Source organism: Pristiophorus japonicus, chromosome 1, assembly GCF_044704955.1.
Source record: "Pristiophorus japonicus isolate sPriJap1 chromosome 1, sPriJap1.hap1, whole genome shotgun sequence".
Classification (NCBI taxonomy): domain Eukaryota; kingdom Metazoa; phylum Chordata; class Chondrichthyes; family Pristiophoridae; genus Pristiophorus; species Pristiophorus japonicus.
In genome coordinates, this window is record NC_091977.1 from 515,218,718 (window position 1) to 515,245,650 (window position 26,933).

A 26,933-nucleotide genomic window follows, 5' to 3' on the forward strand; every position below is an offset into this window, starting at 1 on the left:
CTCTGAAAAATGGCTCACTTAGTATCCTGTGGCAAGAATAATACAGGACATTGCGTTAATTTTTTAGACCCCAGTTTTCTCCCCTTCTCTACTGAAGTCACTGACTCAGACAGTTCCATGGTGTTTCATTCAAGTAACCATTGTTCACGCGTGAGGGCAGACAATGTTCTTCGTGTGTGAGCATAGAGAGAATAGACTTCTGACTCCCACCACTGAGATCCTCTCCGGCGAGCTGAATCCCATCCTCGCCTGTCGTGCACACTTTCCAGCAGGGAAACTGGATAGACATCAGGAGCAGAACCTTGGCTGATTTCCCCCACGGACTCTGAGGTCGGTTATAGTGCACCCATCACCGCACTGGCTGAGATCAGCAGGGACTGGAACTGGGAGCTTCCACACTGGTTAGATGGGATCAAGCCATCGAGAGAACTGAGATAGTTTATTGGGATTAAGAAACAGTACAGAGCAAAGGTCTGTTGGGGCAGATATTGATTTTGTGCGATAGTGTAAAGTGAGTGAGTGCGCAGTTTCCGCAGTCGCTATCAGCCATTTTACACTATCATATATAGTCAAGATTAATCCTTTGTCAATTGTAAATATCAGGTAATCCAATGATTTTCCAATGGGAATTCCCCACTCACTTTTGGACACATTGGATGGGAAACAATGAATCTATTCCTCAACATAACCTTTTTGAAGGAATTCAAATAGATTTCTGTGAAAGTGTCAGCGAATTTATTATTAAAAAAAAATTGAATCTATTTGTATTTCTGAATGATGGGCTTCACTTTAAATTGTGGAGAATAATTCCTGTTGCTGTCGACATTTTAAGAGCTGATGTTACCAGCATTTGTTTCACCTTGATGTGTCCATTAACAACAAAAGCCTGTTTCCTGGATACGAGACTGTTTTGATTTTACCTGCAGCACAAAGACTTGCTTTGATTTCACTGCATGCCAAGTTCTGCACAAATGGAAAAACTCCAGTTTTATGTATTTCGTCCTCCTTGTGCATAATGCAGTTTGCCACATCATCCTGTTTAGAATAACACTGTTAAAGCTGTGTATTGTTCCATGCTGACAATCTGTCCATTAGTGTAAGTGCCTCGAGAATAATGCTGCAGTTTTCATCTATTATCGCATGCAACCAAGTGCAGTTACAGTTAGGTAAAAAAAAAAACAGCCATGAGCAAATAGCAGTGCGCTCCTGGGGCCTGCTTTTCTAGACATAAACTGTGCTAAAGGCAACAGCAAGCAGCACATCACAAACTGTTACCACGAATGAATGCCCCCGCTCCAATTTTTTTCCCCTCCGTTCCTGAAAGCACCGACGCATTTTTGGTACTGGGATATGGGAACATGGACATTAGCTACCATTTGATACTTTCAGCCTTTATTTTTCATATCTGAACACAGACGGGATATTGGCAGGGTATTGGACCATGAAAGGAAGGAGAGGGGAGTATCACAGCAAAGTCCATTCTTGGTATCCTCCGGCATTCAAATGCATGCATCCTGAGTGGGAGAGGGAGAGAGATGAGGTGGTAGGAAGGTCACTAGACAGCGATGATGAGCAGGAACCCTGTCTGGTTTTTTTTTGGCCCTCCCATCCCAGTGTTGATTCTAGTGCTCTTACTGACTCCTTAACTGAGATCAGCTACCTTGGCATAGACGGTGGATTAGACCTGGTGCGTAAACATCAATAACACCATGGGAGTGCATCTACGTAATTAGCCATTGGGGTTTATGATGTAGTGGACCACTTGGCACCTGTGCAGTGTTTCAGTGGTGTGATGCAGAACAGAGGAGGTTTTTTCCCCCCTGTGATTTTCTGCTTGGTGAACTCTGTGATCTATGCTAGGTTGCTGAGTCTGTGGGGTTGGAGGATGGGAGAGATTACAACAACAAGTTTCATTTATCAAGTGCCTTTAATGTAGGCAAACATCCTGAGGTGCATCACAGACACATCATCATCATTATAGACAGTCCCTCGGAATCGAGGAAGACTTGCTTCCACTCTAAAATGAGTCCTTAGGTGGCTGAATAGTCCAATACGAGAACCACAGTCCCTGTCACGGGTGGAACAGACAGTCGTTGAGGGAAAGGGTGGGTGGGATTGGTTTGCCGCATGCTCTTTCCGCTGCGACCGGGCCCCCTCCACTGGCGGCACATACACATAATAAAAGAACAATTGACACTGAGCCAAAGAAGGAGATATTAGGACAGGTGACTGACTACAAGCTTGGTTTTAAGGAGAGTTGTTTTCACCTTTCTCCTCCTTTCAGTCCTCCTTATACTACCACTTTGACCAAACTGTTAGTTTCCTTTCCTAATATCAACTCCCTTGGCTGGGTGTCAACATTTGTCTGTGAAGCACCTTGGGAAGTTTTATTACGTTAAAGGCACGATATAAATGCATGATGTTATCGTTATTTCCTGCTCGCCATAGGTAATGGAGCACAACTCTGGAGTATTCATCTCGGCAGCTGCACTGTTAAACATCGGCCTGTTACACCCCACAGGAAACGTCTCACTGCGCCCCCCGCCCTTCCCAGCCCCAGCAGCACAGGTTGTGTCATGTCTGCTTAATCCCTTATACAATAGATTGTATGTCGTAAACCAGATATCCTGTGGATCGGTTACAACATGCCATATTGTCAAGTCTGCGATTTCGTTGGAGAAGCAAGTTAACACTGTTATTAATGCATTAAGCTTTTCTCTTGATTTGAAATACAGCAGATTCCATGTATTGGTGTCCCTTTCAGTCTCACAACCTGCTTATTGTCCTTTAATTCTTTTCAATAAATCCACATTTGGTCCCCCCACTCCCACCCCTTGGACACTGTCACTTTTAATTATCAATCACTGCCGAGTGTCATGGCTCCACATCATTGCAGGTGTTGCAGTCAAAGCTGTTTCCCTGCCATCCCTCAAGTATGAGTGGCCACATCTCATGGGAACAGAGGAACTTTCCTTCCTTCTTCCCCTCTTCTCTCCTACAGTCCACAGCCTTTTGTAACCCAAGCGTGGCATTGCCTGACCTGATTAAGCTCACATTCTCACATTCTATTTTACTCTTTCCAACCTTGGAGCAGTCCTGAACTGTGGAAATTAATCCTTCACAGTTTTCTGAATAAGGTCCATACTGCAGCTGGCAATTTGAAATAGAGCAAAGGGTGGTGGGGGGGGGGGGGGGGAGAAAAATATTCCTGTTACACAAAGTCATGGCGGATCAGGGATGATTCCAGATGTGTCGACCTTGAGTGGCAACCATGACCATAAATACCACTTTCTAAGTCACCTCCAGTACCTGATTTATAAGTGTAGACATTGATGTCAGTGTAAAGCATTATGGGAATTGAGTGGTAGGAGTCAGCCATGTTGGGAGTGCGGCACAGCACTCGTGCACTACATGTGACCGTGACATGAACAATATTATTGGTGCTCAAGTGCTAATGCGCTCCAATCAAATGATGCTGGAAGTAAGGGGTCAGGTTTCGTATTTTAAGGCAGAGCCACGCAAATTGCTGAAGTAATGCATTACTGAGATGTTGTATGCTCACTTACGTGGAATAGCCTTTAAGGGAAAGGCATCAGGGAAAAAGCTGGAGTCTTCATTTAAAGGCAACTTGAGCCAATAATTTTCCTCCATGTTCTAGGTTTTTGGCCATTACAATGCTTCAGCAGCACTGAAACACAGAAACATAGAAATTTACAGCGCAGAAGGAGGCCATTTCAGCCCATCTTGTCTGCGCCGGCCGACAAAGAGCCGCACGGCCCTCGGTCAGCAGCCCTGAAGGTTACATATAAACCTATGAACAATGGCAGAAATGTAAAGAGCACCCAGCCCAACCAGTTCACCCCACACAACTGCGACACCCCTTACACTGAAACATTCTACACTCCACCCCAAAGTCGGCAGAGAAAGTGAAAAAGAGCAGCATAGGGCTGCCAAGTGTATCAGGTCACTTGCGACCAGTTGCTGTTTGGACCAGTGCACAGAACACTCTGCCGTATTTGACCAGAAAGAGATGGCCGGGGAGAGGGGGCGGGGGGAATTGCAGAAGGGGGAGCCAAAGATGATGGCTTCAGTCTTTCCAGTGTTTAGCTGCAGGAAATTGGCTCATACACGACTGGACATGATATTTGATCACCACAGAACTGTGACAGGCAATTGTGGCATACTGTCGGTCCTCACTGCTCCGCTACGTAGCAAGTTCTCTGAACCAAGTATGGCTACTGGTAATGATGGAGGTGCCTATGGAGGCTGAGATTTATAAGGGAGGCTGTGGCAAAGACCTCTGCACAACCTGTAAAGTGAGTACAGCACAGTTAGTGGCCATCAAACTCAGCGCGGCCCTCGATTTCTACACGTTGGGCTGCCTCCGGGTTCGCACTGAGTATTTATAGTGGCTGCCAATTTCGGCCCATATATGCATCCAGCAGACCACAGTTACATGATTCAGCTATGTCAAATACTTCATTACTTTTACTACTTTACCGACAGCGACAACAGAGTTCTCCGAGAGGTCAGCAGGTCATCACTAAACAGACACAGTTATATTTAGCCCCTCCGCACAATATTGTGCCCTACCTTACCAAATAAGAATTGTTTTTATCTCAATGTGGACAGTTATGTGACCACCAACACAGAATCTTACTGGGTGACGCCTGTTCCCCAGAACCTCACATGGTGCCTTCATTGTAAGTCAATTATCTGTACCACCCTTGTTTTGAAGGGGGATAGAGAGTCATAGAATGATACCAGGAAGACCAGGGCTACCTTGAAACACCTAACAACCATGGATAGAAGCAAAGCACAGGTGAAATGAAGCTCATTCTACAACCAGAATTATCATCAACTATACCAGTGGTGCACTTGAAGCAGCACTTCAAGTGGGTGAACCAATCAAAGGCAGCCTTAGTACACCCCATCTCTCCCAAGATTTCCAAGCTAATTGTCACCTGTTCCATGCTCCATAACTTTTCCCTGAATGGATGCTTGAGCATACAGCTCAATAACCAGTATGAAAGAACATTGCATGCAAGAAAGAAAAGAAAGACTGGATCAACTAGGCTTATATTTACTGGAATTTAGAAGAATGAGAGAGGATCTCACAGAAACATATAAAATTCTGACGGGATTGGACAGGTTAGATGCAGGAAGAATGTTCCCGATGTTGGGGAAGTCCAGAACCAGGGGTCACAGTCTAAGGATAAGGGGTAAGCCATTTAGGACCGAGATGAGGAGAAACTTCTTCACTCAGAGAATTGTGAACCTGTGGAATTCTGTACCACAGAAAGTTGTTGAGGCCAGTTTGTTAGATATATTCAAAAGGGAGTTAGATGTGGCCCTTACGGCTAAAGGGATCAAGGGGTATGGCGAGAAAGCAGGAATGAGGTTCTGAAGTTGCATGATCAGCCATGAACTCATTGAATGATGATGAATTTGAATTTGAAACAGGAAAATAAGTACAACTCTACATGACTCTAAAATGGAAAATGAATTGAATCTGCGTACTCTGGTCCAATTATCCCTCACCCTGTAACCTGGTATTATATGAAGACTGCACTTGGTCCTGACTCCCCACGTGCAATGCCAGCGGGTGAACTCATGTGTGCAAGTTTTAAGCCATGCCCCTGTCACACTAACATAGAAACATATGTTAGGTCGAAGGACTGAATGGCCTACTCCTGCACCTATTTTCTATATTTCTGTGTTTCTATGTTAGTGTGACAGGGTCATAGCTTAAAACTTGAACACACGAGTTCACCTGCTGCATTGCACATGGGGAGTCACGACCAAGTGCAATCTTCAAGTAATACCAGGTTACAGGGTGAGGGATAATTGGACCAGGGTATGCAGATTCCATTCATTTTCCATTTTAAAGTCATGTAATTTTGTACTTATTTTCCTGTTTCAAATTCAAATTCATTATCATTCTGGACATAGAAATTTATAATGAAAAATTATGACAGAAAGTGCACACAAGATGCAAGCTATAACGTATTTGCTTCATGGATTTGTTACTTAAGAATTCATAGCAACTCATTGCTATTAAGAACTAGTTGGTTTATTAACAAACCATCACACTACACATTAACAGTTCATCCACTAGGCTCACAACTGCATACCTCATCGTGGATGACCTAGACCCAACTGTCTGGGATTTTATTGAATCTTGTGAACAGCATGTGACTGGCTAAGCCACTCATAATACAACAGCTCTACAACTATTTTGAGCAGTACTTTTAATCGTGTCCCCTTTTGGTAAGGGAACTAGATTAAGGCCACAAATTTCCGAATAAAATTTAAAGTAAACTTAGTTCAAATTAAAATTTGGTTGCCAGGGGTGATGATGCACTCCAGTCCCTCCGGTGCCCACCTCTCATGGAAGGCCATGAGTGTACCGATAGACACCGCGTTCTCCATCTCCAGGGACACCCTGGCTCGGATGTAACCCGCGGAAGAGAGGCAGGCAGTTGGGCTGAATGACCCCCTTGACTGCCCGCTGCCTGGACTGGCTGATGGCCCCCTTGGCCATGCTCAGGAGCAGTCCTACGGGAGTCCTTCCGACCTGCCCGCTCCACTCCGCACTGGGTGCCCAAAGATCAGGAGTGTGGGCCAGAAGTGCAACTAGTAATCGAGGAACAGCCCCTTCAAATAATGCAACAGCGCTACAAACCTGTGAGCATACATTACATAAGGTTTTAATACATAGAAACACAGAAGAATTTCATGCATTACAATCAATAGGTTCCAATATCCTGGTCCATCCAACAGTTTAACAATGTAGAAGTTCAACTCCCTCACCAGCTTCACACAGAAAGACTCTTACTGTGGCACAGGATTATTTTGGGGGTTATGATTATCTAATTGGTTATCAGATTTTCAGAAACAATAGTTCATGCAGTTGTGAGATTCAATTTACCATCTGAGTATAAAGACTAACGTGCACTGAGCTTTCTAACATCAGCTGGATTGGCATCAGAGGTGCTTTAGGACCTGTGGGTTAGGGAGGGGGCAAGAACAACCTGGCTCCCTGCTCCAGTGATCGCTGCTGGACAACACATGTAACTGGACATCACACTTCTGATACTCCCCTTGGTAAAATAGCCTGTCAACATTCATTTCCTAGGCTTAAACATGAATTATCACTTGGAATGAGAAACCACAGGACAATCTACTTGTGGAACTGCACTGCAAGAAGAGTCAGTAAAGAGGAGAAAATTGAAGAAATCAACCAAAAAAATACCAAAGTAATAGAGTGCTCTTTCAGCATCATCACAGACTTAAAGGGAGGATACTGATAACATTGGAGTACAGTGTCAGCTGTAGCTCAGTAGGTAGTACTTTCGCCTCTGAGTCAGAAAGTTGTGGGTCAAGTCCCACTCCAGCAACTTAAGTACAAAAATATCTAGGCTGATACTTCAGCGCAGTGCGAAAGACGGCACCTCCGACAGTACAGCACTCCCTCAGCATTGCACTGTCGGAGGTGCCATCTTTCAGAGGAGAGATTAAACCGAGGCCCTGTCTGCTCTCTCAGGTGGACGTAAAAGATCCCATGGCACTATCTCGAAGAAGAGCAGGGGCGTTATCCCCGGTGTCCTAGCCAATATTTATCTCTCAATCAACATAACGAAAACTGATTATCTGGCCATGATCACATTGCTGTTTGTGGGAGCTTGCTTGTGTGCAAATTGGCTGCAGCATTTCCTACATTACAACAGTGATTACACTCCAAAAGTACTTAATGGCCTGTAAAGGATGTCCGTTGGTCATGAAATGCGCTATATAAATGCAAGTCTTTTAGTAACAAAAGCATAAGAACTAAACTCTAGCTAGTGACATCATCCGAAAGATTGCTGTAGGAATGTCACAATACGTCGCTGGGTCAAAATTCTGGCACTCCCTCCCTAACAGCACTGTGGGAGTACCTTCCCCACACGGATTGCAGCGGTTCAAGGCGGCGGCTCACCACCACCTTCTCAAGGGCAATTAGAGATGCTGGGCTTGCCAGAGATGCCCACATTCCACAAATGAATAAAAAAAAAATAAGATTTCATGTATTGATGTGATAATCCTTTAGAATGTGTATTAGGTGAATGCTATTAACTCAGGTGGGTATAACGGATCCCATGACACTATTTAAAGAAGAGCAGGGAGATTTCCCAGTGTCCAGGACATTTCTCCCTCAACCATCATCACCAAAACCAGATGAACTGGTCATTTGTCTCATTTGTTGTTTGCAGGCCCTTGCATTAGCTTATAGAACACAAAATCAGCTGCCCTTCAAAAAGTAATTCATTGGCTGCGAAGCACTTTGGGATGTCCTCAAGGTGCAAAAGGCGCAATAGGATTAATGTTTTTTCTGTATGAATCATTAGAGCTCAAAGTTAAATGGTTGCTGCCTTGGGAAATGAAACCTTTATTCCTTAGCCATTTTTAGCATTGCATTCTCCATTCATGATTTCTAAAGCTCTTAGTAAGGTGGTGTCGACAGTCTAAACCTCAAACAAGGAAATGGAAAAAGAACTTGTATTTATATAACACCTTATCACATCCTCAGGGCTTTACAAAGCACTTCACAAGCAGTGAGTTTAGTTGGAATGCAGTGACAGTGGTTATGTAGGCAATAGAATATGTATTGGAAAGTACAATTTCCGAATGATAAGTTGCAGATTATTTCTTAACAAATGTAGAGCAACAACATTACACTCCTTAATCTTTTTGTGTGGGGGTCATCACATATGAAGACGTGGAACACACTGTCAGTCATTATTCTCTATAGGCTACAAATTATTGCTGGTGCCATTAAAAGAAAGACTTACATTTATATAGTGCCTTTCACGACCACCGGAGGTCTCAAAGCCCTTTACAGCCAATGACATACTTTTGGAGTGTTGTAATGTGGGTAACGCAGCAGCCAATTTGTGCACAGCAAGCTCCCACAAACAGCAATGTGATAATGACCAGACAATCTGTTTTTGCTATGTTGATTGAGGGATAAATATAGGCCAGGACGCTGGGAATAACTCCCCTGCTCTTCTTCGAAATAATGCCATGGGATATTTTATGTCCACCTGAGAGAGCAGACGGAGCCTCGGTTTAATGTCACATCCGAAAGACGGCGCCTCCGACAGTGAGCACTCCCTAAGCACTGCCCTCAGCACTGCCCTGGAGTCTCAGCGTAGAGTTCACAATGATTTCATATCACATCTCTGTATCCAATATTTTAATGGAGTAATTCCTCCATCAAAATAACAGAAATATATTTCGCTAAAATTGCCAACATTAATCTCTAGCCTTAAAGATTTTTTTTTAAGTGGACATAGATTAGGCCCATAAACCATACAATCTGATCTATATTCAGTTCTACACATTTTGTTTTCCTAGTTCTGGAGAGTTTTTTTTCCCTGTCCTCAAAGGTGAATCTAGAAAAACACCTGATTTAACATCCTTGGCCTATCACAAACCACCTTGTTGTAAATCCTTGATTAGATTACTGTAATCACGTCTAGTTATCCAATCTTTTCTATGTAAAATGTAATAGATTAGATAGAGGTCAGATCCCTGCATTGTTATATATTCCAGGTGTAAATTATTCTGCATTTAAATCTTCTGAACCCTTCAATTAGTCCTTGCCGTCACTTCCAGGTATCTATTACTTTTGGTGTAATGATATTATAACAAGCCTATAGGTTTAAATATACAGTACAAGTCTGGTGATGTAAAGGTTAACCGCTATGTCACTAGCTTTAATTCATTAATAGTGTTCTAATAAAGGTTTAAGATATAAATGCTGTGCCGAAAATTAAGATGGAAACTAACTGTAGTTTTTTCTCTGGTATGGTACCACCTTTGTGAATTGGTTCTACTTAATGGCTGGTCACCAGATCCATTCGTGCCAACAGCAATATTAGGTGAGGACCTTTCTTCTGTTTTTCCCAGTTTACTGCAAGTCAAGCAGATGAAATAAATTGATGCAGTGGGCTTGTGTCTCATTTGTTACCTGGCAAACAGGAAGTTAACTTAACATGTCTCTCTTAAATAATGCATTCAGCTTCCCTGATGCATCACCTGGCATGGTACTCAACTGTACAGCCCAGGAAGTTCCCAGGTCCCAGCCCTAGTCTGTGTTACCTGGTCTCGACCAGGGTGAAAGAAAGGGGCGCGACAAATAGGTCAGGGAGGAGAAAATAAATCAGCCGGGGTTCCTGCTCCTGACCGCTGTCCTGTGGCCAAACACCTCCCCCCCACTCCCCGCCCACCCCCACCCCTCCCCTCACCCGCTGAAACATTGCACATGTGTGGACGTCACAGTGTGAGAATGGGCTCAGTTGTGATGCCCGGCGACACTCACGCATGGAGAGTGGCCACTTGTTGAGGTACCTGAGGGCTGTTGGCACTCATGGGGCCGTACTCCAGCAAGAGCCGGCGCCTTCAGGAAAGGAGAAGGGGAAGAAAACTCCAAAAACAAATGCACGTAATTGTCAACTTTGCATTTGATGTTATCTTGAAGTCAGCGATCCAGTTTCTAATTAAAAAGCCATAATCCCTATCAGTCCCCGTGAAATTGGGATCTTATTTTGAACAACCAATCTTTCTTTTCCTTTTTGTTTATTTAATCGATGCTGAAGATAATAGAATCCGGCATGTTTGAAATGCTGGCTTAAAGGAGTCGAGCATGACTTACTATTGGAATTGTGATTCAATGCCCCTGCACCATTGGTCTTTCACAGTTTCTAAGACTAGACATCATTGCTATTGATTTGTACTGAGATCAAGAATATATGAAAGATTAAAGGATATTCCCACCCTTTGACAATGTGGTCACCCCTGCGGCCTTCAAGCAAGTCAAGCAATAACTATTGTAGTGTTAAGAGCACCAAGGGGGGCGTTTGCTTTTACATAGCAGCAAGATGAAAAAATAAATCAGCTATAACATAACCGTTACCATGATTATGTCACTGAGCTAGTTAAGAACTGTTCATTTTTTTCAAAACAAAATTATATCAAATTAATTTTTAAATATTTTTGACGATGTTCACAGTATTGTTGCTTATGCCCTGTTTCCTTTTTTCCTTTTTTTGTTCTCCACATTAACCTGTTATGTATCTTTTAAAAAGTGCCAATAAATGGTAAGTTCCTTGTTTGCCCTGTACCAGAGGCAGCTTGTACAGCTCACCCAATTCTGGCCAGTTCTGTTGTGTGTTGACTTGCATGGCAGTTGACATATAGCATTTCATGCCCTGCGTGACAACCCATAAAGCCATTGATTACGTGGTATGCAAAGCAATTATTCAAGACATTAACCCTTGCTGCCCCTTTCCCCCCCTTCCCTCCCCTACCCCCTCCACCCACCCCTCCCACAATGGACTACCTCTTCCATTTGCCATTTTATATTCCGTTGAATGTTTTTTTGCGCCTGGCCTCTTCATTGTAATTTTTTTTAAGCTAAGCTTGAAATGCCATTGAACATCTCATCTTCATTTCTGATGTGCAGTATTATGGCTTGCTGTGAATATATATATTTTTTAATGAAATCAAGGCTGGAAATTAAAACCGATTTGCAAATTGTTCTTGCCAAGTGTATTCGGATCTGTTGAAACTTAATCGATTTTTTTTTTGCGATTGAGGAAAAAAAAGAGGCCTTGCCCCGAACTTAAGGAAATTTTCTGGAACTATTTTACTTGAGCGCATTTTATTCAACAGGAGAAAAATGCTTATTTTGTTTTTGCTTTTAGATCCTTTTAAATGAAAAGAACCGTAATAATTTCTGGACCTAGATTTCATTTTAATTGATGAGCAATATCATTTACACAGTATTTTCTTGTACTTGCTATGAATATTGAACACTTTTGACTAACGGTGGTCATCTTATCAATGAGTTGTAACCTGTTTGATTATTGGCATGTAAATTGAGGGAAGGGATGCATTTTATTTTCCTTTGCAGAACCTGTACAGTATTATGTTTTATTGTATTTTAATGCTGTGGTATATTATTACTGCCCCAGGAAATGATGTAACGTATCTTCCTGAGCAAGCAAAAGTGGCTTCTTTCAAATATAAACCTCTCTTTCAGCAAATTACAGCTCACTTAAACACAATTTCTGTTTGTGTTTTATGCATTGTCTCCCCTTTCACTTCTGAAGGTGTCATAAGCCTTTCATGTACCTTAAGCCAATATCCATTATACAGGCGGGAGTATAGACAGAGCATTGGCAGCCTCTTTTTAAAAAAATTTTTTTTTTATGTGTTAACATATTTTATTGAAAACGTCACCAAATTAGACAGTTGGAACAAACCATCCAGATTGAAATCCACTCCAGAAAAATAAAGTTATACAAGTAGCGAACTCTTCAACTCCAAGGCACATCACAGCTGATCTCAATTGTGCCCTCAGTCAACAGCCATACACTTCCACTTTCCAGCAACAGTCATTGGTCAGCAATGAGCACTGAGTGGGGTTCCAGCATCCCAACTGATGCCCCCAGCTGAGGTTAAAACATACGAACTTGGAACAAGAAACAACAACAACTTGTATTTAAATAGCGCCTTTAGCGTAGTGAAACGTCCCAAGGCGCTTCACAGGAGATAAAAAGTTTGACACCGAGCCACATAAGGCAAAATCAGGGTGAAGCTTGGTCACAGAGGTAGGTTTTAAAGGAGCCTCTTGAAGGAGGACAGAGAGGTAGAGAGGTGGAGAGGTTTAGGGAGGGAGTTCCAGAGCTTAAGGCCTAGAGACATTTAACCCATTAAAACCTACTCCATTCTGAGTCTGTGTATGATCGCTCTCATATACTCCACCTATTCTCCCCCCACGACCAATCCCGCCACTACCAATCCCCGATATAAATCCTTTCCTTACCTCAAGCAATGCTGTCAATAGTTCTATAGCCCTCTATCCCCAATGGACTTATTACAGAATGAAGTTAAACTATGACCTATAATTCTATAAACCTAAGACCACCTTGGCCTATATGAGTTTTTTTCAAAAATAAACAGCAGTAAGTTCCTTTTTATGTGTATAATTGGAGCAAATTGTCCGTTGACCATGAAAATTGAAACCTTTAGTATTGATGTTCTTAGCTACATTTATATTAAATAGGCGAATGACTGAATAATACTGCAGCTTTAAAATTACCACCCAAAGCAATACGTAAAATGATATATTGATTCACATTGCTTGATTAATTAAAATGTGAAACGAATTTACTTGGGGAGTGAAGTTTTTACAAACCAGTTCAACTGCGGAAGAGCTAATACAACTGTCATTGTCTGCATGTAGATGAAAATCAACCAGTCGCCAACGAGGCCAACAGCTTGGTGCAGGCCCATCCCTATAAGAAGCGAGAGCCTGTGGACGTGCCGTACCAAACAGGGCAGCTCCATCCAGCCATACGGGTCGCTGACCTGCTGCAGCACATTACACAGATGAAATGCGCTGAAGGCTACGGATTCAAAGAGGAATATGAGGTAACTCGAACGCCTCGGGAGTAAAGGAATGCAATGCCTGGTGTCGCCCTGAATACACACTTCCTCCAACAGGTACCAACAGCTGGGCTAACTCCACAAAGTAACACTGGCGCACATCCCGAAATTCTCATTTTCACACAACATGGCCTTGATTTCCATGTTGTGAGGAAATGGGACATTTTCTATTTTGGGCATCCAGTGTCAGCATCAAGTAGACTCAGGGCAGGCGTCATCATCATAGGCAGTCCCTCGGAGTCGAGGAAGACTCGCCTCCACTCTGAAAATGTGTCCTTAGGTGGCTGAACAGCCCAATACAAGAACCACAGTCCCTGTCACAGCAGGGACAGATAGCCGTTGAGGGAAGAGGTGGGTGGGACAGGTTTGTCGCACGCTCCTTGCACTTGATTTCTGTATGATCTCGGCGATGAGACTTGAGTTGCTCAGCGCCCTCCCAGATGCAATTCCTCCACTTAGGGCGGTCTTTGGCCAGGGACTCCCAGGTGTCAGTGGGGATGTTGCACTTTTCCAGGGAGGCTTTGAGGGTGTCTCTGTAACATTTCCTCTGCTCGCCTTTGGCTCGTTTGCCATGAAGGAATTCCGAGTAGAGCGCTTGCTTTGGGAGTATCGTGTCTGGCATGCAAACGATGTGGCCTGCCCAGCAGAGCTGATCAAGTGTGGTCAGTGCTTCAATGCTGGGGATGTTGGCCTGGTCGAGGACGCTAATGTTGGTGCGTCTGTCCTCCCAGGGGATTTGTAGGATCTTGCAGAGGCCTCGTTGGTGGTATTTCTCCAGCAACTTGAGATGTCTACTGTACTAAGCCATACAGGAGGTGGGGGGTATTATTACAGTTCTGTAGACCATGAGCTTGGTGGCAGTTTTGAGGGCCTGGTCTTCAAACATTCTTTTCCTCAGGCGGCCGAAACGCACTGGAGCCGGTGTTGAATCTCGTCGTCTGTAATTCTCCAAAGTAATACTGGCACACATTCCAAACTTCTCCTTTTCACAAAAAATGGTCTTGATTTCCACATTGTGAGGAAATGGGACATTTTCTCTTTTGGGCGACCAGTGTCAGCATCAAGTAGACTCAGGGCAGGCACGGCAAAGTAACTCTCTCTCTCTCTTTCGACTCTAACCCAGAAAAACAAAAACACAGTATGGTATTTTTCCATTTCCCACAGTACAGCACAGCTTCCTTAAGTGAGATTGTCAATTTTGTGCTGGATTACGAGCAATTTTCAGCCATGCATCAAGTGGCCGAGGTCAGCAGACAGGTGAAAGTTTCAGCGGGGGCTTGATTGGAAGCCAATGCCCCGAGGTAAAAGACTTACTGCGCCATACAGTCCCCGTTGTTTGCAGTTACAGTTTTTGAGTAATGGAAAGAGTCTCTCCATGTGATTTGGTTGGGCAATATTACACACTTGCTGCTGGGGCCTCGCATACAGTTGGAACTTTGTGGGAAATTGCCATTTTGCTGTCCATGAATCTCGGTCCATTGATTTTACAATCAATTTTGTTAGAAATAGTGGAGGACCAAAGAGACTTGGGGATCCTGGTACATAGATCTTTAATATATCATGTACAGGTACAGAAAATAAGCAAAAAGGCTAAAGGAATGCTGAGCTTAATATCTAGAGGACTAGAATACAAGGGGGTAGAAGTTATGCTACAGCTGTACCAAACCCTGGTTAGACCACACATGGAGTACTGTGAGCAGTTCTGGGCGTCACACCTCAGGAGGATTGTTATATTGGCCTTGGAGGGAGCGCAGCTTAGATTTACCAGAATGATACCTGGATTCCAAGGGATAAATTACGAGGAGAGATTATACAAACTAGCGTTATATTCCCTGGAATTTAGAAGGTTAAAGGGTGATTTGATCGAAGTTTTCAAGATATGAAGGAGAACTGATGGGGTAGAGAGAGAAACTATTTCTGGTGGGTGGGGAGTCTACGACTAGCGGGCATAGTCTAAAAATTAGAGCCAGACCTTTCAGGAGTGAAGTTAGGAAACACTTCAACACATAAAGGGTGATCGAAGTTTGGAACTCTTTCCGCAAACGACAATTGATGCTGTGTCAATTGTTAATTTTAAAACAGAGATTGATAGATTTTTGTTAACCAAAGGTATTAAGGGATATGGAGTTAGGTCACAGATCAGCCATGATCACATTGACTGACGGAACAGGCTCGAGGGGCTAAATGACCTACTCCTGTTCCTAATATGCATTGGCTGCGTTTAAGGCCGCGGATTGCCAACCCTGATTGGACATATTCCTGGAGGTTTTATCATATGATCTCCTGCCTGATCTCCAACTGCCCTACCCTACCCCCACACACTTGTCTTTGCTCACCTGACATGTCCATCCTCACTGTGCAACACCAGTCGGATAATCAATCGATTCTTCATTACTCAATTGGATGATTCTCCGACTCTCAATCAAACAGCCTTTTTTCCCGTGCCCTATATTTTTATAACTAGTAACCAAAAGTCTTCAACAAAATCTTTTAAAAAAAAAAACACATTTTCTTTTGACGGCCCCTATGATTTTTTCTCCCAGGGTTGCTCACAGCTGTGCCCCGGAGATTCGTCTTTTATTCCTGGAAATTCCAGGCCAATCCCGGAGGGATTCCTGTGGTGGTGAAGGGCCTTTGGTAAAATGTTAGCCTTTTGGGGAAAAAAGGGAGTGAACTTTGGATAAGTTTGTTTCTTTATCCCCCAGTGCCTTGGCAAATAGTGATGGACATGCCCAGTGATTAAATCGTGCAATTTGACGTAAATTACTGTGATACCTGGCAGTTTCAACTGATTTGAAATGCAGCGATATCACTTTTTATTTCACTGCTTCTTAGCTGGCCAAGTATGTTTTACATTACTATAGATATGTGCAAAACTAATAAAGGTATGCAAAATAAGAGATACCTCACCGACAGCTGCGATTACACTGCAAATCAGTTACAAGTTACAACTCAATGTAGCCTCAGAGGGAGGTCATCCCCAGCAGAGAATAACGATTATCTGCACGAAACATGATACAGCTGTTACTCTGGCACTGAAAGATGATCTACATTTAGCAAACATGACAGGCCGCACATAGAAATCAATGAGATTTCAAGTTCAGACTGACAGTGACTTTACAAAAACAAAATGCAGTGTATTCAGTAATGTGTCAGTGTGCAGATCACATCTACTTAGACTGAAAGTAGGAAACCAAAGCTTTATAATTAATCAGTGGGAATCTATTGTGGAGATGCATTTATACATTATCAAACCTGCCGCCGTAAAATAGGAAGGAAGTCTTTTCAGTACATTGAGGGGCACATTTTCCTTGCGATGTTTCGCCTTTCTCTGCTCAAAGTATCGCGTCTTGCTGGGAATGGTTTCACAAATACAGGCAGCCTGTTGGGACTTTTTCATACATAAAAACATAAGAAATAGGAGCAGTAGCAGGCCATATGGCCCCTCGAGCCTGCTCCGCCATTTAATATGATCATGGCTGATCCGATCATGAACTCAAGTCCACTTCCCTGCCCGCTCTCCATAACCCTTTATTCCCTTCTCTGTCTTAAATTTATTCAATGTCCCAGCTTCCACAGCTCTCTGGGGCAGTGAATTCCACAGATCCATAACCCTCTGAGAGAAGAAATTTCTCTTCATCTTAATTTTAAATGGGCAGCCCCTTATTCTAAGATCATGCCCTCTAGTTCTAGTCTCTCCTATTAATGGAAACATCCTCTCTACATCCACCCCGTCAAGCCCCCTCATAATCTTATACATTTCGATAAGATCACCTCTCATTCTTCTGAATTCCAATGAATAGAGGCCCAACCTACTCAACCTTTCCTCATAAGTTAACCCCCTCATTTCCGGAATCAACCTAGTAAATCTTCTCTGAACCGTCTCCAAAGCAATATATCCTTTCGTAAATATGGAAACCAAAACTGCACGCAGTATTCCAGGTGTGGCCTCACTAATACCCTGTACAACTGTACCAAGGCTTCTCTGCTTTTATACTCCATCCCCTTTGCAATAAAGGCCAAGATTCTATTGGCCTACCTGCATACTAACCTTTCGTGTTTCATGCACAAGTACCCCCAGGTCTCGCTGTACTGCAGCACTTTGCAATCTTTCTCCATTTAAATAATAACTTACTCTTTGATTTTTTTCTGCAAAAGTGCATGACTTCACACTTTCCGACATTATACTCCATCTGCCAAATTTTTGCCCACTCTATGGGCCCAAGTTTCCACATGATTCGCGCCTGATTTTTAGGAGCAACTGGTGGAGAACGGACTATTTTAGAAATCGTAATTCTCCACATTTTTTTTTCTGCAGTTCTAGTCAGGTAGAACAGTTCTAGTTTAGAACAGAATTTTTTCTTCAAAAGGGGGCGTGTCCGGTCACCGACGCCTGATTTGAAAGTTTCCACAGTGAAAATGTACTCCAAACTAAAGTAGAATGGAGCCAGTGAAGATTTTTGTAGAACTGAAAAAACCTGTTCTACACATTAAAAAATCAGGCGCAGGTTACAAATTAGGCGTCCAGAACGAGGTGGGGGGGAGGGGGGGGAAGGGAACTCATTAAATTCGACAATAAATCCTTATTTATAATTCTACAAATATTATACAAATAAATCCAACCTGAATAAACATTTATAAGCCAAGAAAAGATTAAATAAACCATCTTCCTACCTGTGTGAAAGTGCTTCAGCCAGGGAGAATTCTGCAGCCGTTCGGGGTGGGGGGGGGGGAGCGGGTGTCGGGTCGGGGCGGGTGGGGGGTCGGGTCTCGGGTCGGGGCGGTGGGGGGGGAGCGGGTGTCGGGTCGGGGCGGGTGGGGGGTCGGGTCTCGGGTCGGGGCACGGGGGGGGAGCGGGTGTCGGGTCGGGGCGGGGAGCGGGTGTCGGGTCGGGGGGGGGAGCGGGTGTCGGGTCGGCGGGGGAGGGGGAGCGGGGGTCGGGTCTGGTCGGCGGAGGGGGTGGGGGGAGCGGGTGTCGGGTCGGGTCTGGTCGGTGGGGGGGGAGGGGGGAGCGGGTGTCAGGTCTTGTCGGGGGCGGGGAGCAGGAGCTGGCCGTGGGAGGTGCCTTATTCACGCAGCCCCAGTGAGGCCATTGGGCCAGGGCTAGGGGCTGCGTGCTTCGGGCCCCTCCCACACAGTTCGGCGCCTGGAGCTACTGCACTTGCGTGCCGACTGTAGCGCGCATGTGCAGAGGTCCCGGCACTGTTTTCAGCACCGGGACCTGGCTCCACCCCCCCACAGCTCGTGCTGGCTGCGCCGAGGGCCAGAGGACCTGTAAATAGGTGGAGAATACCGAGGATTTTTTTAGGCGCCGTTTTAGGCGTTTTTTTTCTTGTGGAAACTTGGGCCCTATCTGTCTATGTCCTTTTGCAGATTTTTTGTGTCCTCCTCACACATTGCTTTTCCTTCCAGCTTTCGTCAGCAAACTTGGCTACGTTACACTCGGTCCCTTCCTCCAAGTCGTTAATATAGATTGTAAATAGCTGGGGCCCCAGCATTGATCCCTGCTGCAGCCCACTGGTTACTGATTGCCAACCAGAGAATGAACCATTTATCCCTACGTTCTGTTTTCTGTTAGTTAGCCAATCCTCTATTCATGCTAATATATTACCCCTAACCCCGGGAACTTTTATCTTGTGCAGTAACCTTTTATGTGGCACCTTTTCAAATGCCTTCTGGACGTCCAAATATACCACACCCACTGGTTCCCCTTTATCCACCCTGTTTTTTACATCCTCAAAGAATTCTAGCAAATTTGTCAAACATAAATCCATGCTGACTCTGCCTGACCGAATTTTTCTTTTCCAAATGTCCTGCTACTGCTTCTTTAATAATGGACTCCAACATCTTCCCAACCACAGATGTTAGGCTAACTGGTCTATAGTTTCCTGATTTTTGTCTGCCTCCTTTTTTAAATAGGGGCGTTACATTTGCAGTTTTCCAATCTGCTGGGACCGCCCCAGAATCTAGGGAATTTTGGTAAATTACAATCAATGCATCCACTATCCCTGCCACTACTTCTCTTCAGAGCCTAGGATGCAAGCCATCAGGTCCGGGGATTTATCCGCCTTTAGTCCCATTATCTTACTGAGTGCCACCTCCTTAGTGATTGTGATTGTGTTAAGTTCCTCCCCCCACTATAGCCCCTTGATATCCATTGTTAGAATATTGTTAGTGTCCTCTACCATAAAGACTGATAACAAATATTTGTTCAGAGTTTCTGCCATCTCCATGTTCCCCATTACTAATTCCCCAGTCTTGTCCTCTAAATACTTTCAGGAATTAGCATTTACAATAATATACTTCAAATTGTACTCTAGCCACTCTTTTCCTTTTTATATACCTATATAAACTCTTGCTATCTGTTTTTATATTTATGCTAGTTTACTTTCATAGTCTATCTTCCCTTTCTTAATCATTTTTTTAGTCATTCTTTGCAGGCTTTTAAAAGCTTCCCAATCTTCTGTCCTCCCACTAGTTTTGGCTACTTTGTATACCCTTGTTTTTAATTGGATATCATCCTTTATTTCTTTAGTTAGCCACGGATGACTATCTTTTCTCTTACGCCCTTTCCTCCTCACTGGAATATATTTTTCTTGAGAATTGTGAAATATCTCCTTAAATGTACACCACTGTTCATCAACCGTCCTACACTTTAATCTATTTTCCTAGTCCACTTTAGCCAATTCAGCCCTCATACCTTCATAGTCTCCTTTATTTAAGCTTAGTACGCTGGTTAGAGATCCAACTTTTTCACCCTCCATCTGAATTTGAAATTCAATCATGCTACGATCACTCATTCCGAGGGGATCCTTTACTAGGAGATTATTTATTCATCCTGTCTCATTACACAGGACCAGATCTAAGATAGCCTGCCCCTTGGTTCGTTCCGTTACATACTGCTCAGGGAACCTGTCCCTTATGCACTCTATGAACTCTTCCTCAAGGCTACTCTGATCAATTTGATTTGCCCAATCAATATGGAGATTAAAATCACCCATGATTATTGCTGTTCCCTTTTTACAAGCCCCCACTATTTCCTGGTTTATGCTCTGACCAACAGAGTTGCTACCTTAAGGGGCCTATAGACTACACCCACCAGTGACTTTTTCCCTTTATTATTCCTTATCTCTACCCAAACTGTTTCAACATCCTGATCATTTGAGCCAATATCATTTCTCACTATTGAAGTGATTCCATCCTTTATCAATAGAGCTACCCCACCTCCTTTTTCTTTCTGTCTGTCCTTCCGGATTGTCAAATACCCCATAATATTTAATTCCCAGTCCTAGTCACCTTGCAATCACGTGTCTGTAATGACTATCATATCATACCCATTTGTCTCAATTTGTGCCGTCAATTCATCTATTTTGTTACAAATGCTATGTGCATTTAGACAAAGTGCCTTTAAATTTGTTTTTTTTATCCTTTTTTCCTGCTTGTTTCCTTTCTCTTCAAACTCCCTACTGAATCTATTTTCAGGTTCCCATCCCCCTGCCAAGCTATTTTAAACCCTCCCCAACAGCACTAGCAACCCCCCCCGCGAGGATATTGGTCCCGGCTCTGTTGAGATGCAACCCGACCGGCTTGTACAGGTCCCACCACCCCCAGAAATGGTCTCAATGCCTCAGGAAACTAAAGCCCTCCCGCCTGCACCATCTCTCCAGCCACATATTCATTTACTCTATCCTCCTATTTCTGTACTCACTAGCTCGTGGCACTGGGAATAATCCGGAGATTATTACCTTTGAGGTCCTGCTTTTTAATCTCTCTCCTAGCTCGTTAAACTCTGCCTGCAGGACCTCATCCCACTTCCTACCTATGTCATTGGCACCGATGTGGACCACGACCTCTGGCTATTCACCCTCTCCCCCCAGAATGCCCTGCAGCCGCTCAGTGACAGCCTTGACCCTGGCACCAGGGAGGCAACACACCATCCTGGAGTCATGTCTGCGGCCACAGAAACGCCTGTCTGCTCCCCTGACTATCGAATCCCCTACCACTATAGCTCTTCCATTCTTCTTCCTCCACCCTTGTGCAGCTGAGCCACCCGTGGTGCCGTGGACTTGGCTCTGGCTGCACTCCCCAGAGCCACTATCGCCCTCACCGGTACTCAGAAGAGAATACCGGTTGGAGAGCGAGATGGACTCAGGAGACTCCTGTCCTACCTGCCTAGTCCTCCTCTTCTGTCCGGTGGTCACCCAATCCCTCTCTGCCTGCACACTGTTAAGCTGCGGGGTGACCATCTCTTGAAACATGCTAACCACGTAGCTCTCAGTCTCGCGGATGCACCGCAGTGACTCCACTCGCCGCTCAAGCTCCAAAACACGAGTTGATGCAGCTGGAGACACCTCCTGCACATGTGGTCGCCCCGGCTGCGTGAAGCAAACAGGATTTCCCACATGCCACAGGATGTGCAATCCACGGGACTGAACTGCTCTGCCATCCCTCTAGTTACACTCACATCTATCGAGTAGAACCTCTAAGTTCTAAACCTTAGCAAAACACGCCCAGCCGCTACTCAGCAAACAGCCAATTTAATTAACTGGTTCTCCTTAAATGATAAAGATTACTGATATATTTAATTGCAGTTCCTAACCTACAACAATGTCAAAGGTCAAATTGCCGTTTCTGCGTGTAAGGCTAGACAGCAGGGGTCATCACAGGTATGTGCTTAATTCCATCCACATCCCTCCAAGCTTTGGGCATTGGACTGGGAACCAGGACGTCCGTGGTCTCTGACTGATTTTCACCCCCTTAGCCTTTTAGAGTGGCAGTCGTCTGCTGCTCTGAGATCAGCCAACAGTGTCGGCTTTGGCTCAGTGGGTAGCACACTTGCTTCTGTCAAAAAGTCGTGGGTTCAAGTCCCACTCGAGACTTGAGCACATAATCCAGGCCGACAATTCTGGGCAGCACTGTGAGAGTGCTGCATTGTCGGAGGTGCCGTCTTTCGGATGAGACGTTAAGCCGAGGCCCTGTCTGCCCTCACTGGTGGACGTAAAGGATCCCACAGCACTACTCGAAGAAGAGCTGGGAAGTTGTCCTGCTGCCCTGGCCAATATTTATCACTCAACCAACACCACTAAAAACAGATTATCTGGTCATGTGTCTCATTACTGTTTGTGGAACCTTGCTGTGCGCAATTTGGTTGCCGCGTTTCCTATATCACAACAGTGAGCTCGTTAAAGATCTCTTAAAGAAGAAGTGCATTCAAAAATTGTTAAATTATTTACTGGTACAGATTTATAAGAATTCCAAATATACAGCCAGAACTAATATCCCATAGTTGTTGAATTAAAAATTACTTAGGATTATGTAGGATTGCAATCCTACGTAATCCTAAGTAATTTTTAATTCAACAACTATGGTACAGAAACAGGCCATTTGGCCCAATCAGTCTATGCCAGTGTTTATGCTCCACTCGAGCCTCCTCCTGTCTTTCCTCAGCTAGCTCTATCAGCATAACTCTCTATTCCCTTCTCCCTCATATGTTTGTCGCATCATCATCATCATCATAGGCAGTCCCTCGGAATCGAGGAAGACTTGCTTCCACTCAACATGAGTCCTTAGGTGGCTGAACAGTTCAATACGAGAACCACAGTCTCTGTCACAGGTGGGACAGAGAGTCGATGAGGGAAGGGGTGAGTGGGACTTGTTTGCCGCACGCTCTTTCCACTGCCAGCGCTTGATTTCTGCATGCTCTCGGGGACGAGACTCAAGGAGATCAGCGCCCTCCTGGATGCAGTTCCTCCATTTAGGGCGGTCTTTGACCAGGGACTCCCAGGTGTCAGTGGGGATATTGCACTTTATCAAGGAGGCTTTCAGGATGTCCTTGTAATGTTTCCTCTGCTCACCTTTGGCTCATTTACCATGTAGGAGTTTCGAGTAGAGTGCTTGCTTTGGTAGTCTCGCGTCTGGCATGCGAACTATGTGGCCTACCCAGTGAAGCCGATCAAGTGTGGTCAGTGCTTCAATGCTGGGAATGTTGGCCTGGTCGAGTACACTAACGTTGGTGCATCTGTCCTCCCAGGGGATTTGTAGGATCTTGCGGAGACATCATTGGTGGTATTTCTCCAGTGACTTGAGGTGTCTACTGTACATGGTCCATGTCTCTGATCCATACAGGAGGGCGGGTATTACTACAGCCCTATAGACCATGAGCTTGGTGACAGTTTTGAGGGCCTGGTCGTCAAACACTCTTTTCCTCAGGCGGCCGAAGGCTGCACTGGCGCACTGGAGGCGGTGTTGGATTTCGTCGTCAATGCCTGCTCTTGTTGATAGGAGGCTCCCGAGATAAGATCAGATCAGCCAAGATCTTATTGAATGGCGGAGCAAACTCGATGGGCCATATGGCCTACTCCTGTTCCTATTTCTTATGTTCTTATAAGGGAAGTGGTCCACATTGTCGAGGGCCGCGCCATGGATCTTAATGACTGGGGGGCAATGCTGTGCGGCGAGGACAGGCTGGTGGAGGACCTTTGTCTTACTGATGTTTAGCGTAAGGCCCATGTAAATACGTCGACTATGTCCTGGAGTTCAGCCTCTGTGTGTGCACAGATGCAGGCATCGTTTGCGTACTGTAGCTCGACGACAGAGACTGGGGTAGTCTTGGATCTGACCTGGAGACAGCGAAGTTGAACAGGTTCCCACTGGTTCTGTAGTTTAGTTCCAATCCAGCGGGTAACTTGTCGACTGTGAGCTGGAGCATGGCAGCGAGGAAGATTGAGAAGAGTGTTGTCTAGCCTCCCCTTAAATGCATCTGTACTATTTGCTTCAACCACTCCCTGTGGTAGTGAGTTCCACATTCTCACCACTCTCTGGGTAAAGACGTTTCTTCTGAATTCCCTGTTAAATTTCTTGGTGACTATCTTATACTGGTAGCCTCTAGTTTTGCTCTTCCCCACAAGTGGAAACATTCTCTCTCTATCCACTCTATCAAAACCTTTCATAATTTTAAAGACCTTTATTCAGTCACCCTTCAGACTTCTTTTTTCAAGAGAAAAGAGAGCCAGCATGTTCATCCTTTCCTGATATATATGTATATATCCTCGCATTTCTGCTAACATCCTTGTAAATCTTCTCTGCACCCTCTCCCATGCCTCTTTATCCTTTTTATAATATGGCGCCCAGAACTGTACGCAGCACTCCAACTATGGTCTAACCAAGGTTCGATACAGGTTTTGCATACTTTACGCTAACCCTGTATCGAACCTTGGTTCACAATGTTCATTTCACACTGCCAATTGGTTACAATGATAACAAAAATACAGTTCGGAGAACTGCAAAACCTAATTCTCTCCAAAAAATATCGTATTCAACTAACCTGTACCACCTAATAATGGATGACCATAGTGAGAATCCTAGACAGGATACCATAAAGTTGAGAAAAGCGAGAGAGAATTAGATTGACTCAGCGATGGGTTTTAAAAACATGTAGATTATAACAGGAAAGGTAGAGAGAAAACATTGAGTTCTGAGGAAGGTATGAGCTATACTTCTCAATCAAATCATTTCTATATATTCTGGAGAGTTATGGGCGTGGTCTCCTCTGTGTTTCTTCTTCTCACGCCACCCATTGTAAAATTACTAGCAGACCAATAATTACATTTGAGTCACTGTGCTGTCTATAGTTAATTTGTTCAGAGGTCATGGCTGTGCAGAGGTCATGGAAGATGTACCGTTCGCTGAATTGACTGTCAGGGGCAGAATCTACTGCAACAAGGGGATGGGGTGGGAAGGTGGAGTTGAGTTAGAAGATCAGCCATGATCTTCTTGAATGTTTTCTCTCGAGTCCTTGAACGTGTTGTCGCCTCCCAAATCCATGACCATCTTTCCCACAACTCCATGTTTGAATCCCTCCAATCGGGTTTCCTCCCCATCACTGTACCAAAGCAGCTCTCCTCAAAGTCACAAATTACATCCTATGTGACTGTGACAAAGGCAAACTATCCCTTCTCATCCTTCTTGACGTCTGCAGCCTTTGACATGGTTGACCACTCTATCCTTCAACATCTCTCCACCGTCGTCCAGCTGGGTGGGATTGCACTCACCTGGTTCCATTCTTATCTATCTAATTGTGGCCAGAGAATTACCTGCAATGGTTTCTCTTCCCGTTCCCTCATCATTACCTCTGGTGTCCTCCAAGGATCTATCCTTGACCCCCTCCTAATTTTCATCTACATGTTGCCACTTAGCGACATCACAGCGTTGCAGGTTGAGCCTTGAACAAGGAGTGAAATGAAGGGACGCTATAAAGTATTGCAAACAGGCAGCCCTTCGAAGGTTGCTGTTCAAATGTAACACTAAAGTGGTTTTCATATATGCTGATGAAAAACGTGGAATCTTTTGAAAGATTTAGTAATGCTTTGGACAATTTTTCAGCCTTTGCAAAGTTTGTACGGTGTGAATAAGTGCTGACCAAGAATGAAAGGTCAGAAAGTGCAGTCAATTGTGTTAATCGCGCTTTGTGTGAAATAGCACGCAAAACAAAGAAAACCTGCCGTTATTTATAACTTGCTTCAAATAAAGGAAAATTGCAAGGTCACAAAATAAATGCAGATGAGGGAGCCCATTTAGCCCGTCGTAATTCATCCGTCCAGAAAGGCCCTGCATTTCCTTCCATCCTCCATCACTGCAGAATTCAATTGTTCCATAAATGATCCCAGGGTTTTCATCTCTATTACTCTATTTGTAAGTTCATTCCATGTTGTAATAACACAAGAGTTCCGTTGTTATAAACTGCCTTAAGTGTGTACCCGATCTCTCTTATTCTCACTTTGGATAAGAACAAGATCAGAGTTCCTGTATTGCCTGCATGACATCCGACAGTGGCGCCCTCTGGTGCCAGGTGACCCCAAGCATAAATATATTACAACATCCCCCTTTCAAGATCTTAGTATCGGTCACTTTACAATACAAGATGATCTGGGGCTTTACGCTCACGAGTTGATCGTCTCAGTTCAACATTAGTTCTAGGTGAACGTTCTAAGTCAGTTGTGACTGGAGGTTGAGCAACAGTTCTGATGGGAGTGGCAATAACAACATCAGAGACTGAAGGTCCAGGTTCAGGAACGACAACAGAGGCCTCATGTGAATGAACGATAGTTGGTGGGTCACTGACTGGATCTTCCTCAAACGGTTCCAGTTCATCTGTGTGCTACAGTTTTACCTGGTCAACATATTTTCTGCATGTTTGGCCATCCTTGAGCACGACAATGAACACTCTGTTACCCTCCTTAGCTGTAACAGTACCAGCGATCCATTTTGGACTGCGACCATAGTTCAGTACAAACACTGGATCATTGACAGAGATATCTTGTGACACAGCAGTACCATCATTATACAATTACTAACTTTGACATCTGTTTTCAACACAATCATTCAAATCAGGATGAACAAGTGAAAGCTTGGTCTTGAGTTTTCTCTTCATCTGGAATTCA

At 44.3% G+C, this 26,933-nt stretch overlaps 1 protein-coding gene across 8 annotated transcripts in view; it reads left to right on the forward strand.

Annotated features, from left to right (window-relative positions):
• Positions 1-26,933, forward strand: part of LOC139277433 (receptor-type tyrosine-protein phosphatase mu-like) — a 1,220,924-nt gene that overhangs the window by 997,997 nt on the left and 195,994 nt on the right. For 5 of the 8 annotated variants that reach the window (XM_070895883.1, XM_070895892.1, XM_070895909.1 and 2 more), the window contains 2 exons: positions 9,897-9,923; positions 13,292-13,479. In XM_070895883.1, the coding sequence (XP_070751984.1) occupies positions 9,897-9,923; positions 13,292-13,479 (215 nt within the window). The remainder of the gene's footprint in view (positions 1-9,896; positions 9,924-13,291; positions 13,480-26,933) is intronic. The other 3 variants (XM_070895900.1, XM_070895918.1, XM_070895944.1) reach the window with 1 other exon arrangement.